This window comes from Acinonyx jubatus, chromosome C2 (assembly GCF_027475565.1).
Source record: "Acinonyx jubatus isolate Ajub_Pintada_27869175 chromosome C2, VMU_Ajub_asm_v1.0, whole genome shotgun sequence".
Classification (NCBI taxonomy): Eukaryota; Metazoa; Chordata; class Mammalia; order Carnivora; family Felidae; genus Acinonyx; species Acinonyx jubatus.
Window position 1 is genome coordinate 147,067,054 of NC_069384.1, and position 17,316 is coordinate 147,084,369.

Below are 17,316 nucleotides of genomic sequence, written 5' to 3' on the forward strand. Positions count from 1 at the left end.
TGCCCTGGAGACGGCATGGGCGAATCCAAATGCAGAGGGGTGCTGGACCACACAGCTTTGAACTGCGTCTGCGCGTTCCGCCGTACGCCATTGCTTCACCCCTGGCCTTGGCAAGTGGACCGGTCCCGAAGGGGTAGAAGCTGAGACGGGCGCCTTCGCGGGAGCAGCCCGCTGGGTCGGCGGCTTCTCCGCCTGGAGCGCTCAGGTGAGTAGCGGTGGTAGTTTTAGGGTCCACGAGTTTGGGTTCGGGTCTCCATGAGCGAGCGCGGAGGACAGTACGGGCCTGGAGGGGCGCCACTCACCTACCCTCCCTCCGTGGACCCTGTGCCCCTCGAGTCTTCCTCTCTCTCAGGGCTCTGCTTTGTTACCGGCTTAAACTAAACACCTTAGACAATTCTCTCGAGGCTTTGGTTCAGGGAACACGGGATACCTCTTCAAGGACTTGGGTGCAGGGAGGATTCGTGGCTGTAGGGTTCGGGAGATGCGCTTTATGGACGCCCTCGATTCGGAGTTCTTCCTCTAAACACCCCAGCAACGCGTCCCGAGCTCTAAGCCGGCGATGCTGGCAGATGTCCGTGGACGTAGAGAGGCAGTGAAAGCCTCCAGTTCGCTGGTCACGAGCTGCTTGGAGTGGGGGGTGTTGACCTAGCGACCCCGAGCCTGCACTTTCCAGGTCAGACTAAACTCAAAGCCTGCAGTTAATTTGGTCTGTAAAGTGCTTCGAGGAGAAGCACCTGTTGAATGCAAAGCGCAGTGCCTGCCACCTTTTATGCCCTCGAAAAAGGTTGTTTTGGCCTGTGGGTAGTAAAATTGGGTGTGCGTCCCGGGGGGTGGGGCGGGAGGGAGTTGAACCACAGATTGCTGGGCTCCGCTTCCAGAATTTCTTATTCAGTAGGCCTGGGCTGGGGCGGCGGTGGCTGCTGCTGGTGGAGGAGTTAATGATCTGAAGGTGGAGAGAAATGAAGGGAGGGTTTTATTTTCTACCTCTATCACCTGGTCAGTTTCGAAGAGTTTGTTGAATGTAGGTTTTGCGCCCCCGTATCTTAAATGCCTCATTTATTCCTAAGCGTGACTTGCTCTGACTTCTGGCTTCTCTGATAATACCTAGGTTAACCTGTAGATTTAAAAGAGCCTTAAAAGACCTGCCACGCCTTTAGAAAACGTGGAAGACTAACCTGTGGTGTCTGGGGATGCACACTCGGTGAGAAAACGTTAAAGATACGCCAGAAAGTGATAACTGAAAGTCAGGAGAGAGATTACTTTTGGAAAAGAGGAGTTGTGATTGCCATAGGCTCAGGAAGGGACTTCTGGACTGGCAGGCCAAGTGGGTGGTGATCACAAGGTTAGCCCTCGTGTTTATTCATTTTTTTAAGTTTACTTATTTATTTTGAGAGTGTGGGACAGGAGTAGAGAGTGAGGAAGAGAATCCCAAACAGGCTCCACGCTGTGAATGTGATGTGGGGCTTGAACTCCCCAATGGCCAGTCCCGTTTATAATAATTCATTAAACTATACATTTATTTTTGGGGGGGTTTCTGTATTTGTGTTTTATAATATAAGAGCTTACACATTAAATATTAGGAAGTATAAGGTGAGGATGCCCTTGGAGTCAAAAAGAATCTTAAGTTGTGGAATTTCCAATTTGAAAAGGTAATTTACAAGATTATCTGATCCAATTCTTATTTTAGTCTAAGGAAATTGAGCCCCAGAGAGGGGAAGTGCTTCAATAGTAAACCAACCTTAGCTGACTTTGTAATTGATGCATTTTGTTAATTTCAGACTGCCTGTTCTGCTCAGATGCCCCTACTCAGTAAAAGATTTCACAAAAGAATTTATTTGGCTTGAATCAAATTGAAAATGTAAAGATTTAATTTTTTTTCTTGTGGCTTAAAACCATATTCTCAAGGAATCAATTATGTATTTATGTATTTATTTGAGAGAGAGGGAGGGAGGGAAAGAGGGAGGGTGAGCAGAGGAGGGACAGAGAGGGGGAGAGAGAATCTTAAGCAGGCCCAGCACAGAGCCTGACAAGGGACTTGATTTCACAACTGTGAGGTCATGACCTGAGCCACAATTAAGAGTTGGATGCTTAGCCACCTGAGCCACCCAGTCGACCCTGAAGGAATCAACTCTCTGTCTTATATAAAAAGTCAGGAGACTATTTCAACACCTTATCCTTGTGTATCCTGATAGAGCCAAGTTGTGAACATGTAATTAAAGGTCTGGTTTTTTTCCTGGCTAAATAGCTTTTCCATCTTAACATACTGCCAATTTAATCTTTCTTTGGTGATATTACATACTATGTATTGTTGCCACAAAATTACTCGTGTCTAGGCTGCATTTTGGTGGGTCAGGAGTCAGGATTGGCTCTTTTTAAAGAGTGGGTTTTAGAGTGGAGAGAATATAGGGAACTTAGAGGGAACTTAGAATTTATTTTTTTAATGAACCCTTTTACTATCTGTGCCATTTTTGGGTTTCCATTTATTAAAAAATTTTAAAAATATTTATAGTTGAAAGAAAGGGAAACCATGAACAGGAGAAGGACAGAGAGAGGGAGACACAGAATCCAAAGCAGGCTCCAGGCTCTTAGCTGTCAGCACAGAGCCCAATGCGGGGCTTGAACCCATGAACCATGAGATCATGACCTGAGCCAAAGTTGGTCGCCCAACCAACGGAGCCACCCAGGTGTCCTGGGTTTCCTTTGATTTAAATTCAGATTTTTCCCACATCCTTTCTGCTTAGAGTTTAAAGAATTTTGCTGTCAGTAGTCTGGGTTCTTTTGGTTTGGTGTAGAGACCAGGTTTGTAATCTAAATAACTAAATGTAACTACTAGCCTATACATCTTTATAGTAGATTACTTCGCTTTTTGCAGTAAATTTTAATGTCATTGGAAGATGGAATCATAGAATTAGTTGTTAGATTCCTGGATTACTGGTTCCATATGCCAAGACAGGACAAACTGCTGCCTCTTGGCCAAATATGTCCCTCAGCCAGTGTTTGTATGGCCCACAACAGAAAATAAGTTCCAGAGATTTAATGTATATCATAGTGATTACACTAAACAATAATGTATCATGTACTTCAAAGTTGCTATGAGACTAAATCTTAAATGTTCTTAACCACAAGAAAGTGGTAATTATGTGACATGTAGAGGCGTTGACTAATGCTATGTATGATAGTAATCAGATTATGATCTATAAATGTTTGAAATCAACACACTGTACACTTTAAACTTAATGTACATGTCAATTATATCGATAAAAATTGTGATATTCACATACTATATTGTTTACCCCTTTAAAACGTGCAATTCAGTGATTTTTAGTGTATTCACAAAGTTGTGCAATCATCAGTACTAATTCAGAACATTTTCATTTGCCCCCAAAGAAACACCATACCCATTAACTTCTGTTTTACATTCTCTGTTTCAAAGAGTTTTCGGTATAGTTTCTGACTTACTGGATACCATATAGAAACATGAGCTGCTTTTAAAGAGTATATCTACTGCTTACTGGATGATTTCTGGGAAATTTTCTATAGTTATGTAAAATCCTTCCATCTATGAGATGCCAATTTAAAATATATTTTGCAAATTAACTACTTTGATGTATTATAAATATGTTGTTTAAAATCCTGAATTCACTACTGTACTTCAATTCTAAATAAAATCTAACTGATGAAAGACTGCATCAACTCCTATCATGCATGCAAATTAGGGCATTCTGTTGGCCAAGAAAATGAACTCTTATCTGGTTATATCCTAGATGATGAAATGGTTGGTTAAATTTTTTTTTTTTTAACTTAAAACAGGAGTTGGCAAACTCTTTTCTGTAAAGGGCCAGATAGTAAGTATTTTAGAATGTGTTGAAGCCATTGCTCTGGTTATAACAACTCTGCAATTGTAGTCTAAAAGGAGCCTTAGACAATATAGAAGTGAATGGGTGTGATTATGATACAGTTAAATTTTACAAAAGCAGCAGGGTTTGGTCCAGGAACCAGGAGTTTGGTAACAGCTGACTTTAATATTTGGATTGATTTCTTAGAATATCTCTGGATTAGATGGAAATATTAGCATTCCATATTTGTTTATAAAGTATTTTAACATACATTGTCTCTTGCTTCTCGTGTTTGAGGTTTAGGTGGGTCATATGTTGCCCCATTCTATACAGATATTGACACAACGTGCCTTCCTTGGTAACAAAAGTGTCGAGATACATTGGAATCTCATTCATCCCTCATTTTGTTACATGTGTTAGAAATAGCTGTCATTTTCATCATTTTTTAAGACCTTGTTGAAGGAAGTTGAGTATTAGTTTTTTAGTTTTATTTTCCCCTACAAAAAGACACTAGTATACAACACTTGTAGGTGAATTTTCTGAGTTTATAGAATTACTAGATTAACATACTATCCTAGGCTAATTAATCATGCAACTAGCTTGCATTTATAAGTTTTATTTTTGTTTGCCTTTTAGGAACTAGAGATGCTATTAGGCTGTTGTTTTATCCAATGTGAGAAGTTGGCCCGGAGATGGAAAACTTCATTCTGTATGAGGAGATTGGCAGAGGAAGCAAGACTGTTGTTTATAAAGGGCGACGGAAGGGAACAATCAATTTTGTAGCTATTCTTTGTACTGATAAGTGCAAAAGGCCTGAAATAACCAACTGGGTAAGTGGAGTATGTTTTCCTCCCTTTGGGAAAACACAGAGCTACCTACGATCCAGGAGAACAAGTAGCATATAAACAGAAGCTGTTGAATTCGCTATAACAGATGCCACATTTTCAATCTGGAATGGGTGACCTTCTGTCTGTTTAGTGCCACACCAATTGTGAAGAATGACTAATAAACATCCCTAAGTAATTAGCAACTTAGTGGTGTTTTTGGGAAAAGTCAGGAAAAATATAGTCTATATTAGATCATTTACTTTAACTTTTAAATTATTTTCAAAGTTTTAAAGTTTAAATAATCTCTACATTCCATGTGGGGGTTGAATTTACCCCCCAAGGTCAGGAGTCTGAGCCAGCCAGGTGCCCCTAGATCATTTACTTTTGAATTTAGTATGTGATTTATGAAGCTTGCCAAAGGAAGGACTTTGTGTGAGAGTGACTTGAGTTTGAAATTTATATGCTGGACCAAACTTAGCTTCCCCCCCCCCCCCTTGTGGTAAAATACACATAACAAAAAGTTTACCAACTTAACCACTTTTTAAAAATTTTTATTTAAAAAAAATTTTTTTATGTTTATTTTTGAATGAGGGAAGGAGGGAGGGGGAGGGGCAGAGAGAGAGGGAGACACAGAATCTGAAGCAGGCTCCAGGCTGTGAGCTGTCAGCACAGAGCCCCCATGTGGGGCTCGAACTCATGAACAGCGAGATCATGACCTGAGCTGAAGTCGGACACTCAACCGATGGAGCCATCCAGGCGCCTGCTATCTTAACCACTTTTAAGCGTACAGTTGGTGATATTAAGTACATGAATGTTGCTGTACAACCATCACCATCTCTAGAACTCCACTTTTTTTTTTAAAGTTAATTTTTTAAGAGCAGTTTGATAGCACACCTGTGCAAGCAGGGGAGGGCAGAGGGAGAGAGGCAGAGAATCTTAAGTAGTCTCTACGCTCCTTGTGGAACTCAGGCCAGGCTCCATCTAGCAACTGTGGGATCAAGACCTGAGCCCAAATCAAGAGTCAAATGCTTAACCGACTGAGCCACCCAGACGCCCCAAGAACAGTTTTAGATTTACAGTAAAATCAAGAAGAAAGTGTAGGGATTTCCCCTATATTCCCTGTCCCCACACATGTATAGCGTTCCCCATGGTCAACATCCCTACCAGAGTGGTACATCTATTACAACGGACGAACCCACATTGGCACATCATCATCCCAAATCCGTAGTTTACCTCGGGGTGCACTCTTGGTGTTGTACGTTCCATAGTTTTGGACAAATGTGTGATGCTATGGATCTGTCACTATAGAATCATAGAGAAGAGTTTCACTGCCCTAAAAATCATCTGTGCTCCACCTAGTCACCCCTCCCCCTTCCTCCCAACCCTGGGCAACCGTTGATCTTTCTATTGTGTTCATAGTTTCGCCTTTTCCAGAATGTGATAGACTTGGAATTACACAGTATGTAGCCTTTTCAGGTTGATATCTTAGCAATATGCATTTAAGTTTTCTCTTGTTTCTTTGTGGCTGAGAGCTCATTTCTTTTTATTGATGGACAATATTCCATTGCATATGTGCCAGTTTTTATTTATTTTTTAATGTTTGTTTATTTTTGAGAGACAGTGCGAATAGGGGAGGGCAGAGAGAGGGAGACACAGAATCCGAAGCAGGCTCCAGGCTCTGAGCTGTCAGCACAGAGCCCGATGCGGGGCTCAAACTCATGAACTGCGAGATCATGACCTAGGCCGAAGTCGGATACTCAACCGACAGAGCCACCCAGGCGCCCCAGTGTACCAGTTTTTTAAATTCATTTGCCGATGGAAGGGCATCTTGATTGTTTTTAATTGAGAATAAAGCTGCAATATGTGTGAACAGGTTTTTGTGTGAACCTGTTTTCAACTCGTTTGAATAAATACCCAAAGTACGATTGCTGAATTGTCCAGAACTCTTGTCATCTTGCAAAACTAAAACTCTGTACACATTAAACGACGATTCCACATTTCTCCATCCCCAGCCACCTGCCATTCTACTTTGTCTCTGAATGGTACTTCATGTAAGTGGAATCATACATCATTTGTCTTTTTATGACTGACTGATTTCACTTAGCATGATGTCCTCAGAGTTCGTCCATGTTGTAGCATGTGTCAGACTTTCTTTCATTTTTGAGAATGTAGAATATTCCATGGTACGTATATACCACATTTTGCTTATCCATTTACCTGTCATTGGACACTTAGGTTGCTTCCGCCTTTTGGCTATTGTGAGTAGGCAAACACGGGTGCACACGTATGTCTTCGGGACATACTCTGCTTTCAATCCTTTGGACATACCCAGAAGTGGAATATTTTAGTTTAACTTTTTTTTTTTTTTTTTAAGGAATTGCCGTACTGTTTTCCACAGAGGCTGTACCAGTTTATACTCCCACCAACAGTGTACAAGGGATTCCGTTTCTCCACATCATCGGCAACTCTTGTTATTTCTGTTTTTTGTTTCGTTTTGAAGATCGCTATTCTCATGGGTGTGAGGTGGTGTGGGCTTTTGTAAGGAGTGTGGGTAGTTGAAGAAAGACGGGTACGAGACAAGATGCGGGCTCGTCTGTAGATTCGATGCTAGGAACATAAGGCGTTTTTCTTCTGATGAGGTTTTCTCTGAGATGAGAAGCTAAGTCCTCAATTAGGTGGGGGAGGGGAAGGCTGGGTTCTAGGCAGAAGGAAAACAAAAGCGTGAATAGTCACTTGGTGGACAGACTAGCTGGGGCCATTGAAGATTGGGGATTCCAAACGGAAGTCGGATCAGTCAGTGTGGCTGGCGTCTGCCTCGGTTGCTCGCTCCTATGCGGAGTGTGGAGGTTTGAACTGAACCAGAAGTGAGTAGTAGAGACCGTGAGTTGGTAAGTGAAGGAGCAGTGGTCACGAGGTAGGATGTGTGCCAGATTTTGGAGATGATACGGTTATTAGTAAACATCTAACAGTGCTGGTCAACCGAAATATAGTGGGGGCTACAGATCTGACTTTGAAGTTCATAGTAGCCACATGGAAAGGAGATTAGTTTTAGTAGTATATTTAATCAACAGACGGGTGGTGGAGGGCGAGATGGAGAGAGCGGAGGCATCTGGCAGAGTGGGTACTTGGCATATAGTGAGTGGTAGTGAGCATCCGAGGCTGGACTGTGGCCAGATTTCTGTGGGAGTTTCCACGTTTGTTTCCCATTAGGACCTTCCCCTTCCGGTGGCTGAGTCCGTGGGAATCATTTAGACAGGCTCACCGTATGCCCTCCCTAGTCTCTACTGGGACAGAATTTATTGGGAGTTTATTACAAGGTGCTCCTCAGATTCTCTTGACCACTCTTTTTTTTTTTTCTCCCCATCTCAATTATGTTTTCTAAATTATGTGGATTCATTTCCCTTTCTTTGTGTTAGAATATGAACCCACTGAGTTGTTCCTAGAGTGTATGTACCACATTCCATTTTTTAAATAGGGAGCTCTGTATTTCTACAAATTATGGGCCGATTAGCCGGTGTTGAGTGTGAGTGACTGTGTGTGTGTGTGTGTGTGTGTGTGTGTGTAAGAGAATCAGAAAACAAGGATCCAAAGCGCTTGGGTAGTTGTCACCAATTCTGAGTCTGGATGGTTTGCTAATAAAGCACACATTTTTGTGATTCTAGTTTCTATTTTTAATGGGGTCTTGAAAGGAGAAAGCAAAACCCCCGTGAGGCAGCTGAGTATTTTTTTTGACAGGTTCTTGCGTCTTTGTTTTATTTTTAAATATTTATTTCTGAGAGAGAGAGAGCTAGAACGCACCCTGGGGAGGGGCAGAGAGGGAAACAGAAGATCTGAAGCAGGCTCTGCGCTGTGTGGCTAGAAGTCCTGAATTGTGAGATCACGACCTGAGCCTAAGTCAGACTCTTAACCGGCTGAGCCACCCAGGCACCCTTGCATCTTTATTATTGAGTTTGGAATTCACTCTTGTTTTGGTGCACAGGTATTCTCATGATCCAATGGAAATGTACATCTTAAGATCAGTATATTCACTGCAATGACTCTTCTTTTAATAGCCGGAGGGAATTGATACTAGAATTCACGAGGGATGGATATATATCATATATGATACGTATCAGTAGGCTCCATGCCCGGTGTGGGGCTTGAACCCACGACCTGAGGCCAAGAGTTGGGTGCTCTACTGACTGAGCCAGGCAGTCACCCCCACTAAGGATATATTTAAAAAGAAAATTGTAGAACCCTCTGAGAGTTCCTTTAAACATTGTAAAAGTAATACAGCATCATTATAGAAAATTTGTACAATATAGAAGAACGGGTAGAAGAAAAAAGGGCAGCATAGTTCCATCACGTGAGACAGTCCTGTCCTGGTTTTTTTTGTTCTAGTCTTTTTTACTATGAGTTCTGTTTCAATTTTAAAGTCATGGTATTACATAATTTTGTTTCTTGCCTTTTTCACTTAACATTACACTATCATTTTTTATGTTTAAAATTGTTTTCATGTTGGGCTTATATTTTGTCAGTTGATATATAATTTAACTATTATTGAGCCTTTGAATTATTTTTACTTGGTAAGGTTTTTTTTTCTCCTTGAAAATGATTTATTTCATGATTATGAATGTATTGTGTGCTCACTATTAGAAAGTAGAAAAGTAGAAAAAATTAAAATCAGTTTCAGCTATTTTTAACTTTTAGTCATTTTCCTGTGAATATTTCTTTTGTAATGTTTACACAAATACACAAAACTGTATTGCATGAGGTTTTTTTTTTTTTTTTTTTTTAAAGATTGTATATTACCATTTTTTGGTGTCACCAGCCTCCATAACCATCATTTGTAATATCTGTATAGAATTCCACTAAATTCCACTGTTAAGCACTTCCCAATTGTGTGTTTAGGTTTTCTTAATAGATGCAGATTTTAACAACTTGTGAGTGTGTGTGAATGAATGCTGTTTTTATAGGTCCGTCTCACCCATGAAATTAAACACAAGAATATCGTAACTTTTCATGAATGGTATGAAACCAGCAATCATCTCTGGCTCGTGGTGGAACTCTGCACAGGTGAGCGTGTATAAGACATGTTACAAATACATCCATCTTAGGTAGCTTTGAAAAAACATGTAGGTTTTATTTTCCTTTTGTATTACAAATATAAGCACTGGATACTCTTAACTCAGTTGACTTACACATACATTGTTTGGATATTAGGGTAGGGTATAGAGCAAAGATGTTTGGTAAGAGGAAGACAAGTCAAATTCAGTTTGGGGTTTACTTTGGAATAACATACTACTAAGTCACCCACATAAAAATTTAGAAATATTTTTTAGTGATTAACTTACCAAACAAGTTTTCCCGATGAATAAAAATCAAGTATTTTAGGTCAAGTAGCTATCAGTTAGCTAATTGGTGTATAAAGTGATCATCTTTTTATTTTTATGAAAAGAGTACTTCGTGTTTATAAAAACTTAGGCAATGTGAAAAAGTACAAAGATGACTCCACAAATACCACCTCCTAAACAATAGAGATAACTTGTTACAGGTCTTGCCTGATACAACTTTCTAGGGCTATGTTTAGGGAGAAAAATGACTAAATATATCACTGCTATCTGGGCTTTTAGTTTCAGTGTTTTCAGGGAAACAGTACCACTGTTAGTGTCTTCTATTTATACATTGGGTAATAAAAAAGGATCATTAAATATTAAGGTATATTGTAATTTCTAGCTTTGAGTCTTTTCGCACTTATAATTTATAACACTGAACCATCAAATGGATTATTTGGAATAAGACCTTATTTGGATTTTATTTTTTTCTGAATCAATAGGAAAGGACTATGGTTTAATTACTTTCACAGCTGTATGCACTGTAGCGGTGATCAGGGAACTTTCCCTGTGTTACTCTTTGCCTCAGCTGTTCTTCTCCCCCACCATTGTTACAGCCTTACTGATGGATGCCTGTATTTGGAGTGGTTCCTTACCCACCAAAACAAAATAACCCCCCAAATACCTCCTACCTTAATCACCGTTCTGATTGAACTTTCAGATGCCAGCTAAGACTTTTCTTTTTTATTTTTTTTAAAGAGTTTTATTTATTTGAGAGAGAGGACGTAGGTGTGCATGTGTGAGTCGGGGGGGGGGGGGGGGCGGGACAAAGGGGAGACAGAGACAGAGAGACTTAAGCAGGTTCCATGCCCAGCACAGAGCCCGATCTGGGGTTCCATCTCACCACCATGAGATGATGACCTGAGCTGAAATCAAGAGTGGGATGCTTAACCAACTGAGCCACCCAGGTGCCCCAAGACTTTTTTTTTTTTTTTTTTTTAAGAGAAAGGAAAAGCATTTTATTGGAACCTAAGTTAGGACAGCTGCCTGGGATATACAGTCTTCACAAAGAGTGCTCTGGGGAAGGAACATCATGTGCAGGATTACCTAGGTTTCTCTGAACTTGGCTCCTCTTGGAATCTTGATGCTTTAAAAAAAAAAAAAAAAAAAAAAAGTTTGTTTCCGGCATATAGATGGTAGAAATGTGACCGGGATCTTAGAAGAGTATAGAGATGGTTTTCACAATGTGTTTGCCTTCGACGTTTAATTTCCTCAGTGATGTACGCTGAAGGTGTTGATTTTCTGTTAAGGAAAGGCATCTTTTCTGCCATGCCGTACTTTGTAGAATGCGATCCACCTTTGCACAAGAGTAAACGTGGCTATACTTTGCGTAATGTGCTTTAAATGCACAGTTTGGGTTAGTACTGACCACTGATTTTTGCAGCTGTTCAACTCCTGTGGGATCTGGAGTTAGCAGTCACAGCATTAGAGGGATTCTCCCTTCATCCCGCCTGCTTACGTGTGGACCATTCTCCCAGCCCAAGCAGTCATTCTCTGGAAGCTGACTCTGGAGAGTGGATACAGATTCCTCTAAGGGTGCTTGGTCCGCTGTGTTCATTCACATGTATATTTCCCCTGCCAGTCTGTCCAGGTATACTGATTTGGTCAGTTTTTAAAGCTCAGTATCTCCCTAGCATGGAACCTCCGGGGGGCATTGTGTCATGCTGGTGGGTTAAAATTGGTGGTTTTCATCAACTTGCAGGTGGTTCCCTAGAAATGGTGATTGCTCAAGATGAAAACCTCCCAGAAGATGTTGTGAGAGAATTGGGGGTTGACCTCATTGCTGGATTACATCATCTTCATCAACTTGGCATTCTCTTTTGTGACATTTCTCCAGGCAAGGTAATTCATGGAAGTTTTGATTTCCTAACTGCCCTGTCTTAAGTTACAATGCTTTCTCAAAGGTGTTTTTAATTTTAGACAGAATTTAGATAAAATGTAGAACATCTTGAAATTGACTTACTGTTTTTAAAAAGCATAGTGCCATATTTTAGCTACCTTTTTAGCTGCCTGTTGAAGTAGCTTTCAGAATGCAAATTCTCCCCTCCCTTCAGAGTCCTTTGAGTAATTATTATTGCTGCTGAGGTATATTGTGACTGATGAGCTCAGTATATCTATAAAGTAAGAAGATGCTTAGCTCTTAAATTGTGGTATCTGATTATGAGCCACTATTTTAGTTTGATAATGGCATTTTTGGCTTTGCTTGATTACTGGTATTATGGGTCAAATAGCTTCTTTTCTGGTAAAACTAATGATCTGTAACTAAGTGTGCTTTAGTGTAGTAGAGTCATGAAACCTGCTTAGTTTCAGAGTCACAGTTGACCCTAACGTTTAGAAGTTGAGTGAACTTGGGCAAGTTACCCTTTTTCTCTCTCTCTGCCCTAGTAGCTTCTTTGTCTTTGATATGAAGATGGATTATGTACTACATTTAGGTTAAGCTTCTAGGACGTTTTCTGGTGCTTTCGTTCAATGGCATCTATTATTTATAAGTACATATTCTTAGGGATTGTACTTGTTACTGGTTTGAGTTGCTACTTTTCCTTTGTTAAAATGTACATGATGAAATAAAAAGTTGAATATTTCCTTGTTAAACGTTATTATAGACCCTCTGTAAGATAACATAAAAAATTCCATGAAAACTTTATAATGAGAAGTTCTCGTTTGAAATAACTGTATATGTGCCTCAAGTCTACAACCACTTAACTGTGGTCCTAGCCCTGAAAGCAGCTGTAGACAATACTTAAGTGAAAAGGTATAGCTTTGTTTCAATAAAACTTTATGGACACTGGCATGTCAGTTACCTATAATTTACACATATCAGGAAACTTATCTTATTTTGATGTTTGGCAACCACTTAGAAATTTAAAGACCACTCTTAGCTCATGCATATATAAAAACAAGTCCTGGGGGCGCCTGGGTGGTGCAGTCGATTAAGCGTCCGACTTCAGCCAGGTCACGATCTCGTGGTCCGTGAGTTCGAGCCCCGCGAGTTCGAGCCCCGCGTCAGGCTCTGGGCTGATGGCTCAGAGCCTGGAGCCTGTTTCCGATTCTGTGTCTCCCTCTCTCTCTGTCCCTCCCCCGTTCATGCTCTGTCTCTCTCTGTCCCCCAAAAAATAAATAAATGTTGAAAAAAAAAAATAAAAACAAGTCCTGGCTGGGCTTTGGCCCAGTGGCTGTACAGCTCCCTGTGAGGGAGTTGTTTTAATGAAGTCTAGTGTTCTATGTAATCTAGGAAATTCACACTGCTTTGTAACATAACCTTTTCTTTTTTGAGCAGGGGTTGTCAGGGTCGGGCACCATGACCAATTCTGTAAATGAAGTTTTATTGGAACCCATCTTTTTATTTATGTATTGTCAGTGGGCTGCAGAGTTGAGTAGTCAGGAGAAAGATCTTATGACCTGCAAAGTCTAAAATGTTTATTAACTTAAAAAAAAAAAATTGCAAAGTGCTGACCCCTGCTGGGGGTTCTCAAAGTGTGCTCCCCAGACCAGCAGTATCAGCATTACTTGGGACTCATTCGAAATGCGGGTTCTTGGGCCCCACCCAGACCTACTGAATCAGAAACTGGGGGTAGGGACTAGCACTTTATCTTAACAGGACCTACGGGGGATTTGGTGCTCAAAAAAATTTAAAAGCCACTGTTGTAGACTACCAGACATCCTTAGTATTTGTGACCAAAAATTAAGGATAGACCTTAAATTGCTTTTAAAAACAAAGATCCACCTGACCTGTCGTGACTACCCAGAAATAGTTTTAATGGCTCTGGGGGACAAGATACAAGTAATAGACACTGGTGTGGTTTCACCATTCAGCTGATAACTTCTCATCACAAATTGTGTGAGCACATTTGAGCACTTATCACATGCCAGTCGTTGTTAAAAAAAAAAACAAAACAACAAAAAACCCTCTGTATGTATAACCTTAGTTAATCCTTAAAACAATCTGAAGGTCAGTAGTCTTTTTCCCATTATACAGGTAAAGAGACTGAGATTTCAAAGGGTAATAAGTAAGTTCTCCAGCTCAGGCTGCCAGTAAGTGGTGGATCTAGGCCTAGATCTTTACCTTTGCAACCCTAGTTTTGAACCCTTGAGTAAATAACACGGACAGGTGGGTCTTCACATCCTCCTCCAGCAGTCACCGAGGATCGGTGAGTCTCGATTGTTCCACATACATTGTTCTTCATCTTTCCCCAAAGCGTGTGGTTTTCCCCGCTATGGTTATCATGTGTTCATTGTATACATCTGAGAATGGGCAGTTTAGTGTTTAATTCTATTGTTAAAATGTTGGATGTATTTTTCTTTGGCTTCTTGTAAAATTGTATGCGTTTAATTTTTTGAGTTGGGATGAAGCCAGAAAGCGCATGCTCAGAGTTCTTCAGTGAGATTAGGGGAGGTCCTGAAGGAAGTACAAATGGAATTGGATTCTGAACACATTTTTTAATCTTCATAGATACTCTTGGAAGGGCCTGGCACATTGAAGTTCAGTAACTTTGGCTTGGCCAAAGTGGAAGGTGAAAATTTGGAAGAGTTCTTTGCTTTGGTGGCAGCAGAAGAAGGAGGAGGTGATAGTGGGGAAAACGCACTGAAGAAAACCTTAAAAGGTAGAGTCAAAGGTACGTGGAAAGCTTACGGATCGGAACCCTAGTTGTGGGCTGCCCAAGTCGTGTGTTTAGGAGATGCTGTCCAGTCAAAATAATAAATATATTTTTGCCATTTTTGACAGTCAAAATAATATATTGAAAATAAGAGGGAGGAGGAGAAGTCTGGATACGGGGATGGCTTTGCCCATGGCCTAATGGGTTTTGCATAGATCCAGTACCATGTGAGGTACAGGGAACCTCGAACAAACCTGCATCCTATCCTTGGCTTCCTGTGTCCCTGACCGCTCATTAGAACATAAGGATGGCCATGTTTTCCTGCTTTCTTCTGTATTCTCAGCACTTAGAACGGTGCCTGGCATACACTAGTGGCTCAATAGATGGTTTTTCAACATTGTTGAGTAGCTGATATTCTGAAACTAGGGAAGATTTTTAGGGTGAATTCTTGGGCAGTGATTTTTGCAGTGACGTGGGATCTGGGAATCCTGGCGCTTGAGGAGAGATTGTGTGAAGCAGTAATTCTTTAGTAATGTTCGCTATGTAAATCTGTCGTCGAACTTAACATGTTAATCATTTTTCTACATTGTCTTTTTACATTCACTTATGAAGGTAGGGACTTCATATTCATTTGTTCGTTAGTACATCCATTGATTCGTGTGAAATACATTGCATAAATCAACAAAAATTTAGGCATGTTCTAGATACTGGAAATACGAATGTGAACAAAGGTAAAAGTCCCTGGCCTAACTGAACTTGCATTTCTAGGTGAGGAAGAGAGACAGATGTTCACAATTAACACATATTAATGATACACCGGTTAAGTGTTGGGCGGGGTGCTTGGGCACATTGGGGGTCTTGCTTAGATTTGCTTTCTCAGGATCTGGCAAAAGTAAAGGCAAATAGGTCTTCTGTACGTGTTTGGTGAATGAGATGAATGTATGCATGAAATGTGATTGTCTAGCCAAAATGTCACATAGGAGAACTTTAAAACCTGAGGACACATGAGGCTGCTGCTGTGGCTGCAGTGGGCCCTTGAGATAGTATTTGCTGGAAGGCTTACCTCAGTAGAATTTCATATTCCAGATGGTTGATGATTGCTCGCTTCATGGAAAGAACATTCTCACTGGAAGGTGGGAGGGTTTTCGGTAGAGTTCTGGTGGTTGTTCTGCAAGTGGCCCGCTGTGTGACTTGGGGGATGTTAGGGAACCCTCTAAGCTTTTGATTTCTCTCATCAGTAAATAAGGGAACTTGCTAGCTCGAGAATTTGCTACATATTTTACTTTTTACATTTTATTTAGAGGGGGGCGGGGAGAGAGAGAGAGAGAGAGAGAGAAAATCCCAATCAGGGTCCTCGCTGTCAGTGCAGAGCCTGAAGTGGGGCTTGAACTCACGAACCGCGAGATCTTAACCTGAGCCGAAATCAAGAGTCGGACGCTAGACTGAGCCACCCAGTGCCCTAAGAATCCGCAATTTCCATGTTCTACTAAACTTAGGATAAAGTGTATGTGGCACACCTTATTGCTAATCATGAAATATTTCCTGTTCTTTTGGATCCATGGTAGGATTGTATCTTCTCCCTGCCAAAGCTAAGGAAATGTGAGCAGGAGTGATGTGAGTTACTTGGAGGTGGGAGTTTTCAGAGCCCGTGTGCAGTGTGCATTCTTTCCCTGTCTTGGTGATGGAGGAGGCATGTCTTGAGATGTAGCCTCTCTCAGCCTGGCTCTTTGACTGTGAGGGTCTGAGCCCAGGGGCTGACCCGTGGTTGACATGTAGTTTGAGTAATAAATAAACATTTGTTGGTAAGCCAGTGGGAATTTGGGATGTTAATGCTGTATAACCCTATTCTAGTCAAAATATTATAATCAGAGGTTCTTTTGATTAAGTTGTTAACTTAAAAGAACATACAGAATTGTGCCACACCTCTAACTCAAGTGGATTTCCCAAACCTGTTTATATTCTTACGTATCCTTGTAAATGAAACCTTAGAATCAGAAAACTTTAAAAAAGGTGAAATGTACATGAAGGTGTGTTTTCTTCCTGGTTTTTGTTTTTTGATTTTTTTTTGTTTTGTTTTTTTTTTTTTTTTGCCTTACCAGGTCTTTTGTAGGCAGGTTTGTTTTTGGGATTGTTAAAAATGCCTAACAAAGTTGTTCTTTATACTTTCAGGATCTCTTACATATACAGCACCTGAAATTTTAAGGGGTACTGACTTCTCCATCACCAGTGACCTCTGGTCTTTGGGCTGTCTGCTTTATGAAATGTTTTCAGGTGATTACTTTCTGGTACAGTTTAAATCAGAGCTGGGCACACACAAAAAGATTAAATCTGTAGTTTTTATCCTGGAAGACATGAAAACTAGCTTTTCTAAATTTTTATATATCCTGGTTTTGGCTTGCTTCCCTCTGTATTCCTCCTGTATGCTTAGTGTCTAGGCATATGCCTAGAACCTTTGATATCTACGTCAAGGAACTGTTGACATACAGGTATTTTTCATGATAATCATTTGGAATGTTAACATGTGCCTACTTATTAAAAACTGTGATTATTAGTGGAAATTCTTGTAAAGGTACCTGTGCCTGTGAATTGTTCAGATGTGTCCACTGGCCCATACAGCCCTTAGATAATGGTCCACACATAATTAGCATCTTCGTTAGGATGATATGTTTTGAATTACAGAAATAGG

At 40.7% G+C, this 17,316-nt stretch overlaps 1 protein-coding gene across 15 annotated transcripts in view; it reads left to right on the plus strand.

The window, feature by feature from the left end:
* The first annotated feature begins 91 nt into the window (after positions 1-91).
* Positions 92-17,316, plus strand: part of ULK4 (unc-51 like kinase 4) — a 571,462-nt gene continuing 554,237 nt past the window's right edge. For 14 of the 15 annotated variants that reach the window (XR_008298071.1, XM_053221605.1, XM_053221617.1 and 11 more), the window contains exons 1-6: positions 92-205; positions 4,473-4,666; positions 9,619-9,718; positions 11,738-11,877; positions 14,486-14,648; positions 16,800-16,901. Coding sequence is in view for 14 of the 15 variants with exons in the window: in XM_053221605.1 (XP_053077580.1) it covers positions 4,529-4,666; positions 9,619-9,718; positions 11,738-11,877; positions 14,486-14,648; positions 16,800-16,901 (643 nt within the window). In the remaining variant the exon portion in view is untranslated. The remainder of the gene's footprint in view (positions 206-4,472; positions 4,667-9,618; positions 9,719-11,737; positions 11,878-14,485; positions 14,649-16,799; positions 16,902-17,316) is intronic. The other variant, XM_053221616.1, reaches the window with a different exon arrangement.